We start from the raw sequence: 16,078 nt of genomic DNA on the forward strand, positions 1-16,078 counted from the left end.
CTCCCTGGCCAACCCCCCCCAGTTTATATACTGAGCATGACATCATATGGTATGGAATAGCCCTTTGGGCAGTTTGGATCAACTGTTCTGGCTGTGCCCCCTCCCAGCTTCTTGTGCACCTGGCAGAGCATGGGAAGCTGCAAAGTCCTTGACTAGCATAAGCAGTACTCAGCAACAACTAAACCATCAGTGTGTTATCAACACTCTTCTCCTACTAAATCCAAAACACAGCACTGTGCCTGCTACTAGGAAGAAAATTAACTCTATCCCAGCGAAACCAGGACTGTAGAATTCAACTAATGCTTTGAAAAGGGATTAAATGTTTTTGATTTCAGTATGCTAGCTTTTGTATCAGTTGTAAAATTAGGCCACTTGTAAAATTAGGCTTTCTGTTTTGTTTTGAGTTCCCTGAGAATTTCAGTTAGTTGCAAGACAGAATGAAACATAAGTAAAAAATAAAGTGTCATCTTTCCAATATAGAATTAATGGAAATTACATGAAATAGGGAAAGTTGCAATCCAGACACTGTAATAAATATCCCTTTAAAATCCTTATGATTAAAATTTTTATTTAAATGGAATGAGATATTAAGAGAAAGACCTTTCTTCAGAAAAAAGAGGCATTTTTTTGCCTTTTTAAGAAAAGTGTAGGACAACAACTAAAATGGTGTTTGATTATCTGTTACTGAAGTTCACTTGTAAAATTGTGCGTAGACATTACAGATTTACTCAAGCTTGAGTAGTCGTGTAAACTTCTATGTACATTGGGATATATTTATGCATGTGTTATTACTATCAATGATATTGGTAAATGTTTGCATTTTGGTCATGAACAACAATATGTAATTCTTATATAATACATAATTCTGACTATGTAAGTCATCATGTTATAGTCATCTTCATTTCCAGAAGTATGGCTTACTGTAATGCAGCTATTGTGGTATGATTCACACATCCTGTAGGCAAGAATACAAAATACTTTTTTTTCTATTAGACAAAATATAAAAGATTACAGTGGTAGACCTAAGACATAAGTGCTATTCCAGCACTCCTATGGTGAAACTTGATTTTTTTAGAGTATCGTGAGGTATAAGAGTAGAGTATTTGTCTTCAGGATTCTACTGGAGGAAAATTTTCTTTCCAATTGACTGTTGCTGTTCTTAAAAACGTAGGAAAACAAACAAACCCAAAACCTGGCTAAATTCAAACTAAACCCATAATAAAGTAATAAAGTAAAAGATATTTAGAATTTTCTTCAATTTTATTTAAAAATAGATAAATTCAAATGAATTCTAGCTGTCAAAAATTAATCTTTGTTAGGAGATTGGTTTGTAGTAGTATATGTAACTCAAACATTTTTCAACACCTGATACTTGCTATGGGGTCCCCATAACTACACAGAATTGCATTTAGTAACAAATCTTACATGACAATTGGACAATTTTGCTTGTGCCCCGTCTTTGAAAATTAGAGGAAAGTCCAGTATTTTTTCTGATTTGACTCCTGCTATTTTAGTTGATTTTTTTTTTTCCTGTGTAAATCACCTATCTGAAATAGCCCCATATCTGCAGGATTTATAAGAGTAACATTTATTAAATTGGAAAGAAAAAATTAAACCCAGATAAAACTGGTTTTTTTTTTAATGAACTTATATCTACATGTTTTTGAAGCTTAACCAGCTAAAATTTTGTTAACATAGTTTAGAACACCTGAACATCCTGAGTGAAGGCAGTTACCTCTTTATGTAGAGGCCTTGAAGAAGTGTCAGTCTCCCATGTGAGGCTTTTCAGCCTGTATGTGGTACGAGCACTGAGAGTATGGAGAAGTCAGAGCTTGTCAGATTGTGTGAGAGAGACATTAGTGTGACAAATACACTGCGGGACAGATGACAAATGAGTAAACTATTGTCTCACCATGTAGCTTCTTAAAGAGAAGGAAATGGATACTTGTAGGAACATAGCATTTTGTCTAGAAGGGGGTCCACTGACAGAACAAACTGATTAAGTTGAAGGATGTATTTACCTGTATCTCATGTTCTTGAAATAGGATTTGGAAATTCATTCTAGTGAATAATTACGTAATACTAGCTGTTCTTTAAATGAACCAGTAGAAACCGAATAGGTAAACTTCTATTAGAGAAATATTTACTAAGGCTCAAGGACTCCTTAAAACTTGCTTGCTTTTTTTAACTGCTGCCCTTCATAGCCTTCATATGCTTTGATTGTATCTTTTCTTGCTCTTACTGCATTTCTAACACAAGCTAATTTTTGATTTTACATGTTGCAAGTTAGCTGGTCTGATCTTGCAGTTGCTATATATGGTGTCAGAAGTGAAGACAGGTAATGGCTAATTTATCCAGAGAAGTTCAGACTGGTGAAACTCCTAGTTGAAGAAAGCTGGTAATGTGACAATCTGAAAAAACTTCTGGAACTTTAAGATTGGAAGACACTTCTTCACTGAATGTATTTTCTTATGTTAATATTGTTTATACAGGATGAGTAATGCTACTGTCTTCCAGCTATTTTTATTGATCCTCTTTGACAATTTTGCTCGATCTAAGACTTTCAATTAATTATTGCTCTATAATTTTTGTTTTTCCTAGTTTTTGTACATGCCTTGTTCCCTCAGCAGACACAAGATACCCAAGTGGGAAGCAGCTGGCATATTCCACATGGCAACCAATTATAATGCTGACAGTTACAAATTCCTACTTACTCTGTGATAACCAAAATACTCTTTTGTTTGCTAAATACAGGAAAAAGCCACAGTAGCCCATTTGAAACAATGTGGTAGGTTTGGACAAAGACTAGATTTTTAACATTGACTTTTTAATATCACCTCCCTGGTCGAGACCTCCTGCTTGCGATTTTGGATAACCTTCAAAAGAGAGCATTGGTCCATGAATTAATTATTGGAACTGCACATAGCATAATGGCTACCATTCAGTGTAGTAATTCTTTATTATTACAGTTGTACTAGAGTAATTTTCTCATGTGCTGATTTGTGATTTTGACACTAATTTTTGGGGTTTTACTCTCAACACCATAACAGAAAGGAAAAAGTCTGACCAAGCTAGGAAATGTGTGAGAAATGTGGGAGCTTTCATTTGTAGAACACAGTGTCTCTATTTCTTACTCCAGAAAAAAATAATAGGAAACATCTTTGCCCTGAAGAATTCATATCCTAAGATAAGCAGAGTCTGATTTATTGTGCTGGTTCTGAAATAATCAAAACATACTGTCAGTCTCTTCAATTTTGGAGCTGAAAGTACAGGGCTGTGGAGCTCTATGTTTTCAGTTGCAGTGAAGCACATTTTAGTATATATTTTCTGAAAAAATTAGTGTCAAAATTTCATTTTGAGACTTATTTGTCTGGAACCTTTGGTAAAACCATCCTGTTTCTAATTATCATCTAAATGTCAGAGTAGTCTTAATCTTACAGAACTGATTATGTTTATGGGTGCTGTTCATCTGAGGTTCATGCAGGGAGCTCATCCAGCCTAGACTATTATTATACAGGAGCATGTATAGGTCTGTGCTTATCCATACAGTGTGTATGGTTCTTTCTTGTTGTTTCTCTTGTACCTTTAACATCATTTCAGTTTGGACTTCAGGGATATTTAACCTCTTCAGCTTGGACTTAGATAGGTTTTAAATTTATTCTGTTACAGGTATTGTTTCTAGCCCAAGTACCCAACTTCTCTACCTGCTTGTTCATGAATATTGAATGTCCAATTACCTCTCAGCTACTGGTCTTGGAGGTGTTTTTGTAGAAAATGCTGACACTTTTGTTACAGACAGGCCAAAATTAGTCAGGAAAATCACCTGCACACTTCTTCAGGAAAATCTTTCCTTTGGAAAGACATTACTTTATTGTCCAAAATATGATCCTTCTTAATTCAACTACCTATACCATCTAAATTAATAAAAAACTTGGAGCAGTCATGTAAAATAAAGACATTAATTTTGATCAAAAATAATTAAGCTGAATGTTCTAACGTGAATGTTCTTATAGCATCAATAGGATAATCAATGCAGAGAATCAATTCAGTTAATATGTAAATATTTTACAATTATCCAATTGACATGGCATTTATATTTAACCTCCTTAACTCTCTTTTCTTTGAGTTAAACACACTTACATAGTTTAACTTAATTAATCTGTAGAGGTGCCGTCTTTCAAGGAAATAGCTGATTTTACACATACTTGACTGTGTGACTGTGTTAACTCCACTGTTTTGTCAAGAGTGGGTACAGGCAAAGTTATATATTGTGTATGCGTCATATATCTTGACTTCCGATGTGTGAGCAGATAGTCGCTGCATACTAATCTTTTGTTTAAGTTTGCCTCTTGGTGCAGGGCATATCATTGGGATACTGTTACAAAGATTTAGAAAAAGAAGAGAAAGAGTCCACAGCAGGCAATCTAGGAAAATGGATTAATGGACCTTGCAGTCTAAGACAGGGTGGTGGAAACCTCTGAACGTGACTGGAGCTGATAGTCTTCCTCCCTGTTCAGCAAGGTCCCTAGTTAGACCAAAGGAACAGGCATCCCCACAGTGGTTTAGATATAGTTACGCACTGAATGCCATTTTTGGTGAGAAAGGGTGGGAGGCAAGGGGAGAGGAGAGGGGAAGGGGGTTAGAATTTTATCTTTTTTTTTTAATTCCTATTTTATTTTCAGTGCCATTTTCCAGAGTATACTAGGGAGGAAGTTTTTATACATTAATATATATTGGTGATGGTAAATACTTTTAAAAGATTAAGATGTTCATGTACTATGTGAATGGGAATATGTAAGTTCCTGAGAAAGACAGTTACATACCTTAATCAAAATCTTTTAAAAGTGCTGGAGACTGAGATCACTTGCTTTTGCTTTGCTTACCATCTTCCCATGCAGTCTTCAGCCCAGTTCATGTTGGGTAATGCTATTTTTTTTTAAGATTGTTGGAAAGTATTAATTTAGTAATTGTATTTTTAATCTGTGAAAAGTTTCATGGAGGGATTCAACAGTGATCTTTTTACTCTTTTCCTTTAATGTGTAATCAGGGTTTTGGAAGGTAAGTGGTGAGCCGCAAAATGCAGAACTCTCAGCTTGTTGATGATATTTAGTTAAACATTTCCAATGGCCAGGGTAATTTCTTCTCCTTTGTAAGTATGGCAAGGATTTATCTGTAACCTGAAGTTTTTACAGACTTTGACACACATTTGGTAAGCAGCATGTATTACCACCAAACATGAACAGATTCGTTCATCTAGTGTATGCTGGGTACCTACAAAATTTTGTGTATTACGGTAGTTTAAGTTGGGTTTTTTTTTTACCTGTATATGAATTTTTGTTGAAGTGTCTTTCATTTAAAACTGTGTGCCCTAAAGGATGTAGGTCTCTGCCTTTCAGATGGGTTAGAACTTCTTTGGTCAGGTGATGGAAGCATTAGGTTGTAAAGGATAGTTTAAAAAATATCTCCTGGATAGGCATTTGTTAGTAATAGACTTTTCATAAGATTTTTCACTTTTATAGCAACTATCACAAGCAGCACAGAGATACCTTCTTTTTACTGCTTACAGGACTTGGCTTCTGCATAATCCTTTTCACTTTTCAGAATACTCTATAGTGTGGTGTAGTCACAGTAGTCCTATGAATTACTAGTATCTCAATTTTTAAACTTCTGTGCAAGAAATAGCAGTATCTGACTTAAAATCCATAAACTGAATTGATAGTTTTGTATTCAGCCTTTGTTTTTCAGTAGGTTTGCATTGAGAAGACATTTGCTAATTATCAAATGATTTTGGAATAGTTCAAATCTGCTAATAATTGGAGACAGTTATTCAAGAGAGAGAGAGAATACTGTCTTCCCTTCAAATATTGTGTGTTGGCATCTTGACTCTTGAGATTGCTGCTGGCTCCGTACTGTCATCTGGGCTAGTGGGGTCTCAAATGCAAAGAAGAACAAATGCAAATCCTGAGGACGGTGTTCAGTTTAATTCACTTTAAAATATAGGTGGGTGTCAAGAAGTTAGCATTCATGCTGGTTTTATTTGACAGCAGCTCTATAGATTTTTCTTTATGTATATAACTAGAAATCTATATTTGAGACAAAAGTATTTGCTGCAGTCTTCTCTCAACTATTTTCTACTTCTTTGATGTGAACACAGCTGGAGGTCAATGTCAGTACTGTATCTGTAGAGGAAGCAAAATATGAAGATTCTTTTTATAGATCTGAGACTATCCGTCATTGTTCCTGTATGATTTGCTTTAGGAAAACCAGATAGTTCTGTGCATTAATATTTAATCTTATCTTAACTCTTGATCAAGTTTAGTGTAACATGCATTGCTCATTGAGACTACTGTACATATATTCTGCTTTGGGTTTTGGGCCATTAGGCTCTGTGTTCTCTAAACTTAAAATTTCCTACAAGTGTCCGACTCTCTGGACTTCATAGGCAATATATTTAATAAAAATAGCTACTGTAGAAGCATCAACAACTTCATTAAATTGATACCAGCAACACCAATTACAACATTAGTGGTAATAACAAATAAATATTTAGATGGTTTTGTTCATGGATGAGGGAAATCAGAATCCCATACAAAAGACTGATTTGTATTTCCAATCCTCTCAGCTTCAACAAAAGGGCTAGAAAAAACTTCCATCCTAGTCTATCCTCTTCTAACCACCTCACTGATGTGGTTAGGAGATAAGGAGAGCATAGCTAGCTACTGAGCAAAGGACTGTAACTACTGTCCTTTAACATTTTTAAATGAAAGCAACATAGTGTTACATGCTTTGTGCTCAACTCAGTGTTTCTAGGAGACATCAGGTACACCCAGACTATTCCTGCAGATCAGATCTCCATGTGCTTGTAGGTCCATGTACGGCAAAGTTGTGAATCCTGAGAGCACTGTTGGGTTTGAGATAGATACTAAGATGTTTATCCCTGCCATGGATGGGGAAATCCAGATTTCCCCAAACTTCGCTGGAGAAGAACTAGATACCTGTTTCATTTCAGATCTCTAGGAGGTGTAGAGTGTGTTTTATGGGTTATTTTCATGGAATTAGGCACCTGAAATCCACCCACGTGTGTTTGTGGCTATGTATCCAAGTATATAAAAGTAGAGAAGAGGTCTAGTAACAGAGTGCTTGTTGGTTTACCTGTGACCAATGCATCTTTTGGGAAGAATGCCTTATGGTTTTGGCATAATAGATTTTAGAGAAGAGCTTTTACTGATGGCAGCACATGGAAGAATAGAAAAGTATTACCAGTTTAAAGGGCTAAGAAAAATTTTTATGATAATGTTTTCACTACCTTTTCTCCCGCTTCCATTTTTCTCGTTCTCTTCCCTCTTCTTTCTGTTCTGTTCTCCTATTCATTCTCTGTGCCAGTGGGACTAGCGATAATCTTTGAGGAAATTTTTAGTACACAGACAGGATCTAACATCAAAAAGTGTTCACTGAGACTTAAGATCTAACCTAATGATGCTAGCTCCTGGAAAAGATCAACGGGGTCTGGCACTTGCACTGTGTAGGCTTGCAGAGGTACACAAGAGGAATGGTGCTAGGAATGTTTCAAAGGGCAGAGGTTCCTGATGACAAAATGCAAGGTGCAAAAATTCTTTATTGTTGACAAGTAGAAAAATCCTGGCTTGTTTTCAAGCAAAGCAGTCAATGGAATTATGATCTGTGCAAAAAAACTGTGATAAAAGCTTGAGACTCTTCTAACATTTTAGAATTAATGTGATGCTTTTGCAAAGTGTCGCATGAATTCCTATAATGACAGAAATAATAAAAATTGAAAATAGGTGGTAAAGTATTTAATATTTTGCCTTGTTAGAATGCATTGTCCCATTCACTGTTGATCACACACATCATCTTCAGGCTGTTGGTGGTTTTAGTAAACAGGTATTGATCAGAAATTGTTTCTAGTGAATAACTAGAACTGGCATTGTTCTTGGCAGAGTTTTGAGAGGATGAGATTGAAAAGATGTGGGATGGTAAAATGAAGACAGGTAGTCTGGAAGAAGCAGAATGCAGTCATACTGCTTGGGGTTTTTCAGTTGTCTGTTGAGTAAATGGAGTTTTGGGGTTTTTTGACCTGTCAATCCACTTCCTTTAAGCAATTACTAGTGGCTGATATTTGAAAGGAGGGGGAAAAGCAATGCATGTATATGGGAGTACATAATCTAGTAAAACACAAAGCAGTTCTTGTAACCAAAGGAAATAAAACTGTGTGTATGTAGACGGGGTTTAAGAATCTGGAGTCTCTTCAGTCCTTTTCTGTCTATAAAAAGCTATTTAGACCACAGCAGTGTTAAAACCACATTCTGTGTATTTCATCTAATATGTCATTTTTTCTATCAGTTGCTACAACTTCTAATTTCATCTGATTGAAGAGTCGTTTGGAAAGAGAGTAGCAAGCATTAGCCTGTGGTTTGCTGATTTAGATCCAGCATCTCTATCTATTCTGTGACCTTGAAAGATAAATATCTGTTCTGTTCATCTGAAAGGTCCAGGCCTGTTGATCCACAGCTTCAATATTAGTTTAATTTCATATGGTAGAATCTATTTTTTTCAATAGATTTTTTTTAATAACTTCTTTTAAAATTGTAGCTTGCCCTCCATGGTTACTATAAAGTTCAGGAAGATTGTTGCCTAATCCAGGGACTGAAGGATGTATGAAGAGTGCTCAAGGAGTGCATCACAGTTATATAATAATGGAAGCTGTTGTCCTCACATAACTGCAGTGTTGGAAACTGTGTAGTGGATGAGACACAGAATTCTAGGAGGAGAAAAGATATTTCATAGGAGATAATGTTTTGAATTATGAGGTCAAATTATATCCTGACGTAGAACACAGCATTCCTGTAAAATGCTGGGAAAATAATTTTAAATACAGGTTTTCTAAGTATCTTGTAATGGGCAATGTTTTTTATTTAATGGTGCTAAACTAAAAACCTGATTGTAAGATTTTCAAAAATACCAAGGATTTGCAGCTGCAATTGAAGTCACCAAACATATACTGTCATGTTAAGATGCTAGATCCTCTTGAAAAAAACATACCAAAGATTTCAAATGGCACACTCAGAATTAGTGTGCAGTATTGCAATTTTGATCTTACTCTATTTTGATCTCAGTTAACACATGTGAGAAAAATTGACCACGGTCACTATCCAAAGGAAGGATATTGATTGTAATCTGATTATGTGAAGTGCTCAGATTTCCTTTGTTTAGTTCAATAGAAAAATTCACAATGAAATAATAACTTAAAAGGGCCCAGTAAATATATTTGGGAATCATGTAGGGAGAGGAATATAAAGAGCCATGGCTTAGCTGCATGTTCAGTTTTCTTTGTCCAGTTGCCAAGGAGGTGGTATTTCCGCTGTCTAGCTCTAGGCATGTGACTTAGGAGCTCTGAATCATTGTCTGGGAGTGTTTCCTTCTCATGGCTGACCATATAGAGCTTTTAGGCTCTTAACGTTGGGGAATCTCAATTAAATGTCCTGCCTCGTGAAAACAGTATGGATACGCTCCGAATCCCTGCCCCTCCCACCCCTCCCCCTTTGAATTTCCTGTGTTGAAAAACTCGTATGGAATTTCTTGGTTAAAGATAATATGATTGAGATGCATGTTAGAGTGGGATTGCAACTGCATGAGAAATTTTTATTTTCATATTTCTTAACTTTGGAATATATCTGCTTTTTTTTTTCATACTGGAACATTTCTTTGTATATAAATTTCTACAGTGCTGAAGAGGCAAAATCGTGCTGCATGTTCAGTTTTCCCTCTCAGTAGTCAATTTTGGAAACTTTTTTGCGTGTCTTAGTGTCCACTTATTTAGGTACTGTGTAGTCACTAAACCCTCTTTGTAGAGGTATTCACTGTGATATCATATGGAGGAGGAGATGTGGATCTGTTTTGGTGAGCTTTAATTTTCTGTCCAGCGTTAAGCATCTGCTTAAATTGTGAGCCTGCACTCCCTGCTTAGTTAGGTAAGAGAGTATTCTCCATAGAAACATTCAGAATATCTATTTAGGAACTTTTTGGGTTTTTTGAATGTATAGGGAAGGTAGATCCTAGCTTGATATTTAAGACATATATCTGCAATTAGAGCACGTAAATATTCCTGTGAGTATATGTCTCCGTTCTTGGGTTCGGTGGAGAGGAATTGCATAGAACATTGGATTTCTCTCTCAAATTAAAGCATGTATTTCAGATAGAATATTTTCCTAAAGACGATGGACAAATATTCATCAGTACTATACAGACATAGAGTATGTATTATCTAATTATTTTTTTAGCAAGTCCTTGTAAATTTTACTCAGAGTAAAATTACTTATCTTTCTTCCCTTAGTTTTTAGAGTTACATTGTCTGCAGACCCTGACATCACTGTAGTTTAATAAATATAGTGCAGATTTTCCTTTACTCTGTTAGTTCAGGATATTGTGTTTTAAATGGCATGTTACATGTTATAAATTCACCTTGAATTATGATAGGCAATTTAGTTGTAAATAAAAATTAAAAAAATATATATTATAGTTAATATAATCAAAGCACCTTCCTTTGCATTTATAGCTGAATGTATTGCTGGGAATGTTTTAACATGATATTTTGTCCAAAGAATTGGAAGCCAGTTATAGAACATTACTGATTTAATTGTGTAACTAAAAGTTTTAGATACTTGGCATTCCCCATTTTTAATCCTAAATGGAAATAAGCACAGAATAGAACTTAATATAAATATACAACAAATATTAAATTAATTCCTTTTAATCTAAAGAACTTTCTCCTGCCCATGTGATACAGATTATAGAACTTCAGGGTAGTTGTTTTACAACATGTTGCACTCAGTTGTGCAAACTTATCTTTTTAGGGTCAAAGAAGAGCAAAAACCACAGCTGACACAGTAAGTAAAATATCTTAAAAATGCAGTAGGCTTGACTTTTCTACCTTTGCCATGTTCTGCTTTCTGCACCTTTGATGGTATTAGCTTTCACTAATACCTGATAGGCTGCAGGTAGTTTGTCATCTGCTTCCTGACTGGCTTGTAAGAGAGCTGCCTGCAGCTTCTTACTTCATCCACGTTAGCTGGATGTAGGTTCTTGCTGCCTGCTTGTGAACTGGTGAACTGTAAACCTTTACTTCCCTTACATCCTTAGTGGCTGACCTAGTATTGCAGCTAACGTTCCCATCGGCTCTAGCTTTTCCGCCTGTATATTTCTATTAACATTGGATAAGAAAACATTTGAACTAGTGTGGTTTTATTGGTTATTCAGTCACATTATTTGCTTATTTAAACAGGTGGTTTCCCTTTAGTGGGATCACTGAGCTGGTAAATAACGTTCTTCAACCACAGCAAAAACAGCAAAATGAAAAGGAGCCCCAGACGTAAGTAAGCTGCTCTCTGTAGACTAAGTAATGTCTGTATAGCATTAAAACATACTGGAGAGTATGTTTAAGATAATTTCCCATTTAGAACATCCTGCTGAGGGCATTTTACAAGCTGACACCGTTTGCTTTTGGACCCCTCATTTGCAAAGTGAACACTGAAAATCAGGTTGTACTGTCCTTATCAGTAACTTAAGTGATTACATTAGAATACAATCTGAGGAGTTACTACTGCTCCATTTGCCTTTTTCTGCAAATGCTTTATACATGAAACTCCCAGTGAAGTGATGAGTTTTCTGTGCATGAGGTGCTGGAATAAGACATGTAGTATTATATATAGCATGTCTATGCACATGCATGGTATTTGTGATATTGGTCATGCATAGAATGCTATACAAATCTACATAATATGTATGAAGAGCTTTTTAAGGACCTGGAAAATGTCATTTCATTTTTTTTCATGCTTCTAAAATATCTGTAAAGTTTCAAACTTTAGCAGATATAGGTGAAATCTTGGTTCTGTCAAAGCTGATGGAATTTGGACTTTGATGGGGCCAGTATTTCATCCATGGACCTTTTACAGTGCTAAGCCAGTGTAAGAGCCATATGAAAAATTTTACTTTTCTTGCTATCTGAAAATTTTAAGATTTAACAGAAAGTGGCAAAGCTAGGACATTCAGTCTTAGAGTAGAACATAAAGCATGGAGCTGAAAATATTCTTTTCATAATGAGAAACTAAAAAATATTTATTATTTCAAATTTTCAAATTCTTAAATTGTGACTTCTGACATTATTTACACTTTAAACAGTTAAGTTGCTGTCTTGTCTTTCTTCTAAAAGGGAATGCCTTGTAAGTTCACAGGATAAAAGAGATGTTTGCTTTTTAACCCATGCATAACTGATTAAAACATGCATATTATTTGTTGTCAGTTATTTTCCATGCAGAATCAGTTTTAGTTTATTTTTAAATATGTGTATTTAAGTGGAGTTTCATACTTGCAGGCCATTACAGATGTGAATTATTTTTTGTGAATACACAGTGAGAAGTTTTCACAAAATTAGATGGAGAAATAGGCCATAAAATTGATATCCTGTAAAGCAATGTATTATTCTGAGCTCTGTTTCTGATATCCCCACTTAAGTCCTTATAAAATGGTCTATAATATTAATAGTGGAGTTTTTCTTTATTGGTTATTGTTAGATACTGGCAATATTACATTTTGCTCACAACACCTCAGTACCTCCTTTGTATTCCCAGTTTCCTTAATGCAGCAAAGTTTGTTCTGCTTACCAGTGTTGTACATATGAAACATACGGCTTTGAAGGTACTGAAAATACTACATACTCAGTATAAACAGTTGAGTTACAGTTGCCAAAAAGTATTTATAAATAGTTACTGTTATTATGGAAGGATTTTTTTGAACAGTGATCTGTTTGGGAACTGGCTTTGTTCAGTGTTTTTATTAAATAATTAAGAAATTAATTAAGTTGTATACTCATTGAATTTACAGATGGCACAAGGCTGGGAGAAGGGTAACGTCTAACAGCACGATTATATTCCAAAATTATTCTGAAAAATCCAAGCTATGGTTATGATGTTATGATGCCATTCAACAGGATAAATGCAAGGTGGTGTAGTGATACAGGGATAGTTTATGTGGTTGACATAGGATAGAGAAAAGTGGTGTAGGTAGAAGTTCTTTGGCAGAGAATCTGGGAGCCATAATAGTATGTAAGTTGAGCAGGTGCCAGTATTGTGAAAGAGATAAATATCATACTGGAATGTATAGACACTAGCCTGGAAGTGCTATGAAAAGGTTTTCACTCTGCTAAGCATTGGTAAGGTCTCACCTGAAACGGCATGCCCTTTTTTGGACACCATCCTTCAAAAATTATGTGGAGCAGTTGGAATTCAGTGGAGAGTAATAAGAATGAATAATCACATGTCGAAGAAACATGGCGTTTATAAGGAAAGATTGAAACATATGAAGTGATTTAGCCTCCTGAAGAGAAAAATCCCAGGGGATGGAGGAGATGGACAAATCTTTAATTATGCAGAAAGGTGCTGAAAAATGGAATGAAATAGTCTCTTCTTCATGTCTCTGGTGGTGAAGCAGAAAGAAGTAAACTTAAGTTGCATCAGGGAGGATTCAGCTTGGTAGGGAAAACTTTTTAATGGAAGGAAAACTTAAAATGCTTGCGTAGTTTGCCTAGGGCTTGTGTGGAAGCTTTGTCACTGAAAATCTTAAGGATTGGGTTTGGCAAATATCTGCTAGCAGAGACACAAGTGCAGCTGGTTCTGCACTAGGACAAGAGAACGGACTAAGTCACTTTTTTAAAGTATCTTCCAGCACTGTTCATTTGTGATCATTTCATTATTAATGAACGTGGTTTATTTTTGTGATTATTGTAAACTTTCAGGGAGAAAATAGAACAGAAATACTAATGGTGCAACTTGTTTATTTAATTTATTTTTCTGACTTTAATGGCTTGCAGAGAACTGTTGTACATGGGAACATTGTGGGACATTGGGGAGCAGCGTGGAACTCTGTATGTCTGAAGAAATTTTTACCACTATGTATCGGGGCTTTTTCCACTTGAAATCACTGTCAGTATCTGAGTCTGTAATGGATTTCAAGATATGTCTGGCTGTCCAATTTTGCTGATGAAAAAGTATTAATTTACAGTTAATCTGGGGAGGATAAAATGTGGTGGGAGAAGGCAGAAAGGAATCATAGTAGTGGTTGAAAACATAATGTATCATGTTACAAATTTCAGTTTTGCTCTGGTGAAAGTATTTTTGAAGAACAGTTGACTTAGTGTCCTTATGGGCAGAGGCAAGATTAATCTGACACCCTTGGACATGAATTCTGTACCACGGAATTGGAGAATGGTTGAGGTTGGAAGGGACATCTGGAGGTCATCTTGTTCAACCTCCCCTGCTCAAGCTGGGTCACCTAGACCTGGTTGTCCAGGACCATGTCCAGATGGCTTTTGAATATCTCCAGGGATGGAGACTTTAGAACCTCTCTGGGCTAGAGATACATGTGCCAGTGCTCAATCACCCCTACAGTGAAAAGTGTTTCCTGATGTTCAGATGGAACCTCTGGTCCTGCCACTGGGCACCACTGAAAAAAGCCTGGCTCCATCCTCTTTGCGCCCTTCCTTCAGGTATTTGCATATATTGATAAGATTCCCCCCTGAACTTTTTCTTCTCTAGGCTAAACAATCCCAGCTCTCTCAAGCTGTCCTCATATGAGACATGCTTCAGTTCCTTAATCATCTTTGTGGCCGGACTTTGTGGCTGGACTCTTTCCAGTATGTCCAGTATGTCTCTTGAACTGAGGAGACCAGAACTAGACACAGTACTCCAGGTGTGGCCTCACCATTGCTGAACAGAGGAGACGGCTCACCTCTCCTGACCTGCTGGCAACATTCCTCCTAATGCATTCCAGATACTATTCCCATTTTTTGTCACAAGAGCATCTTGCTGGTTCACGTTCAACTACCAGGACCCACAGGTCCTTTTGTGCCAAGCTGCTTTCCAGCTGGGCAGCTCCCAGCATATATTGGTGCATGGGGTTGTTCCTTCTCTGGTGTAGGACTTTGCACTTCCCCTTGTTGAACTTCATGAGATTCCTGTCAGCCCATTTCTCCAGCCTGTTGAGGTTCCTCTGGATGGCAGCACAACCTTCTGGTATATCAGCCACTCCTCCCACTTTGGTGTCACCTGCAAACTTGCTGAGGCTACACACTGCCCCATCATCCAGATCATTAAAGAAGGTATTGAACAGGATTGGACCCAGTATTGACCTCTGGGGTACACCGCTAGTCACTGGCCTCCAACCAGACTTTGTGCCACTGATCACCACCTTCTGGGCCCAGCCATTCAGCCAGTTTTCAATCCACTTCACTGTCTACTCATCCAGCCTGTGAGGATTTTATGGGAGACAGTGTGGAAAGCCTTACCAGAGACAAGGTAGACAACATTCACTGCTCTCCCCTCATCCAGTCATTTCATTGTAGAAGGTTACCAGGTTGGTCAAGCATGACTTCCCCTTGGTGCATGCATGCCGACTACTCCTGATCACATTTTTGTCCTTCATGTGCCTGGAAATGTTCCCAGGATTAGTTGTACCATCACCTTCCCAGGGACTGATATGAGGCTGACTGGCTTGTGGTTCCCTGGGTCCTCCTTCTGGCCCTTCTTGAAAGTGGGAGTGACATTTGCTTTCCTTCAGTCACCTCTCCTAATTGCCATGATCATTCAAGGATTATTGAGAGTGGTCTTGCATAGCTGGTCTTCCTTGATGAAGAATACTTTTATCTCCAGCTCATGTGTACTTCATCATGAGATTTATCTGCAGTGCTCAAGATATTTCCAGGTTGTCATCCTTACAGAGTAGAAATCCTTAGCTGCCTCCTGAAGCAACTGCTTTTGATGTTCAGCAACTAGCCTGTCAATTTTTGTTTCTTCAGATTCATATGGCATATATTTTGTAAAAGGTATATTGAGATTATTCTCATTAGGATTTGGTGGTGTTCTTTGTGCCTAAGGGTTTGACTTGGAGTTTATATTTTTGTTTTGTATGAATCCTGGAACATTATGTAATGGCATTAAGCTCCAATTAAAATAGAGGAGTTCCCATGCTAGGAGGCACTAAAGATTAATCTGGTGTAATAGTGTATTGGCAG

General features: G+C 36.7%; 1 protein-coding gene across 27 annotated transcripts in view; it reads left to right on the forward strand.

Moving 5' to 3' along the window:
• Window positions 1-16,078, forward strand: part of RIMS2 (regulating synaptic membrane exocytosis 2) — a 496,337-nt gene that overhangs the window by 60,785 nt on the left and 419,474 nt on the right. For 9 of the 27 annotated variants that reach the window (XM_075728355.1, XM_075704496.1, XM_075728363.1 and 6 more), the window contains exons 2-3: window positions 10,869-10,901; window positions 11,297-11,383. The exons of the other annotated variants lie outside the window; for them this stretch is intronic. In XM_075728355.1, coding sequence (XP_075584470.1) covers window positions 10,869-10,901; window positions 11,297-11,383 — 120 coding nt within the window. The remainder of the gene's footprint in view (window positions 1-10,868; window positions 10,902-11,296; window positions 11,384-16,078) is intronic. 27 annotated transcript variants of the gene reach the window in all.

This window comes from Pelecanus crispus, chromosome 2 (assembly GCF_030463565.1).
Source record: "Pelecanus crispus isolate bPelCri1 chromosome 2, bPelCri1.pri, whole genome shotgun sequence".
Taxonomy (NCBI): domain Eukaryota; kingdom Metazoa; phylum Chordata; class Aves; order Pelecaniformes; family Pelecanidae; genus Pelecanus; species Pelecanus crispus.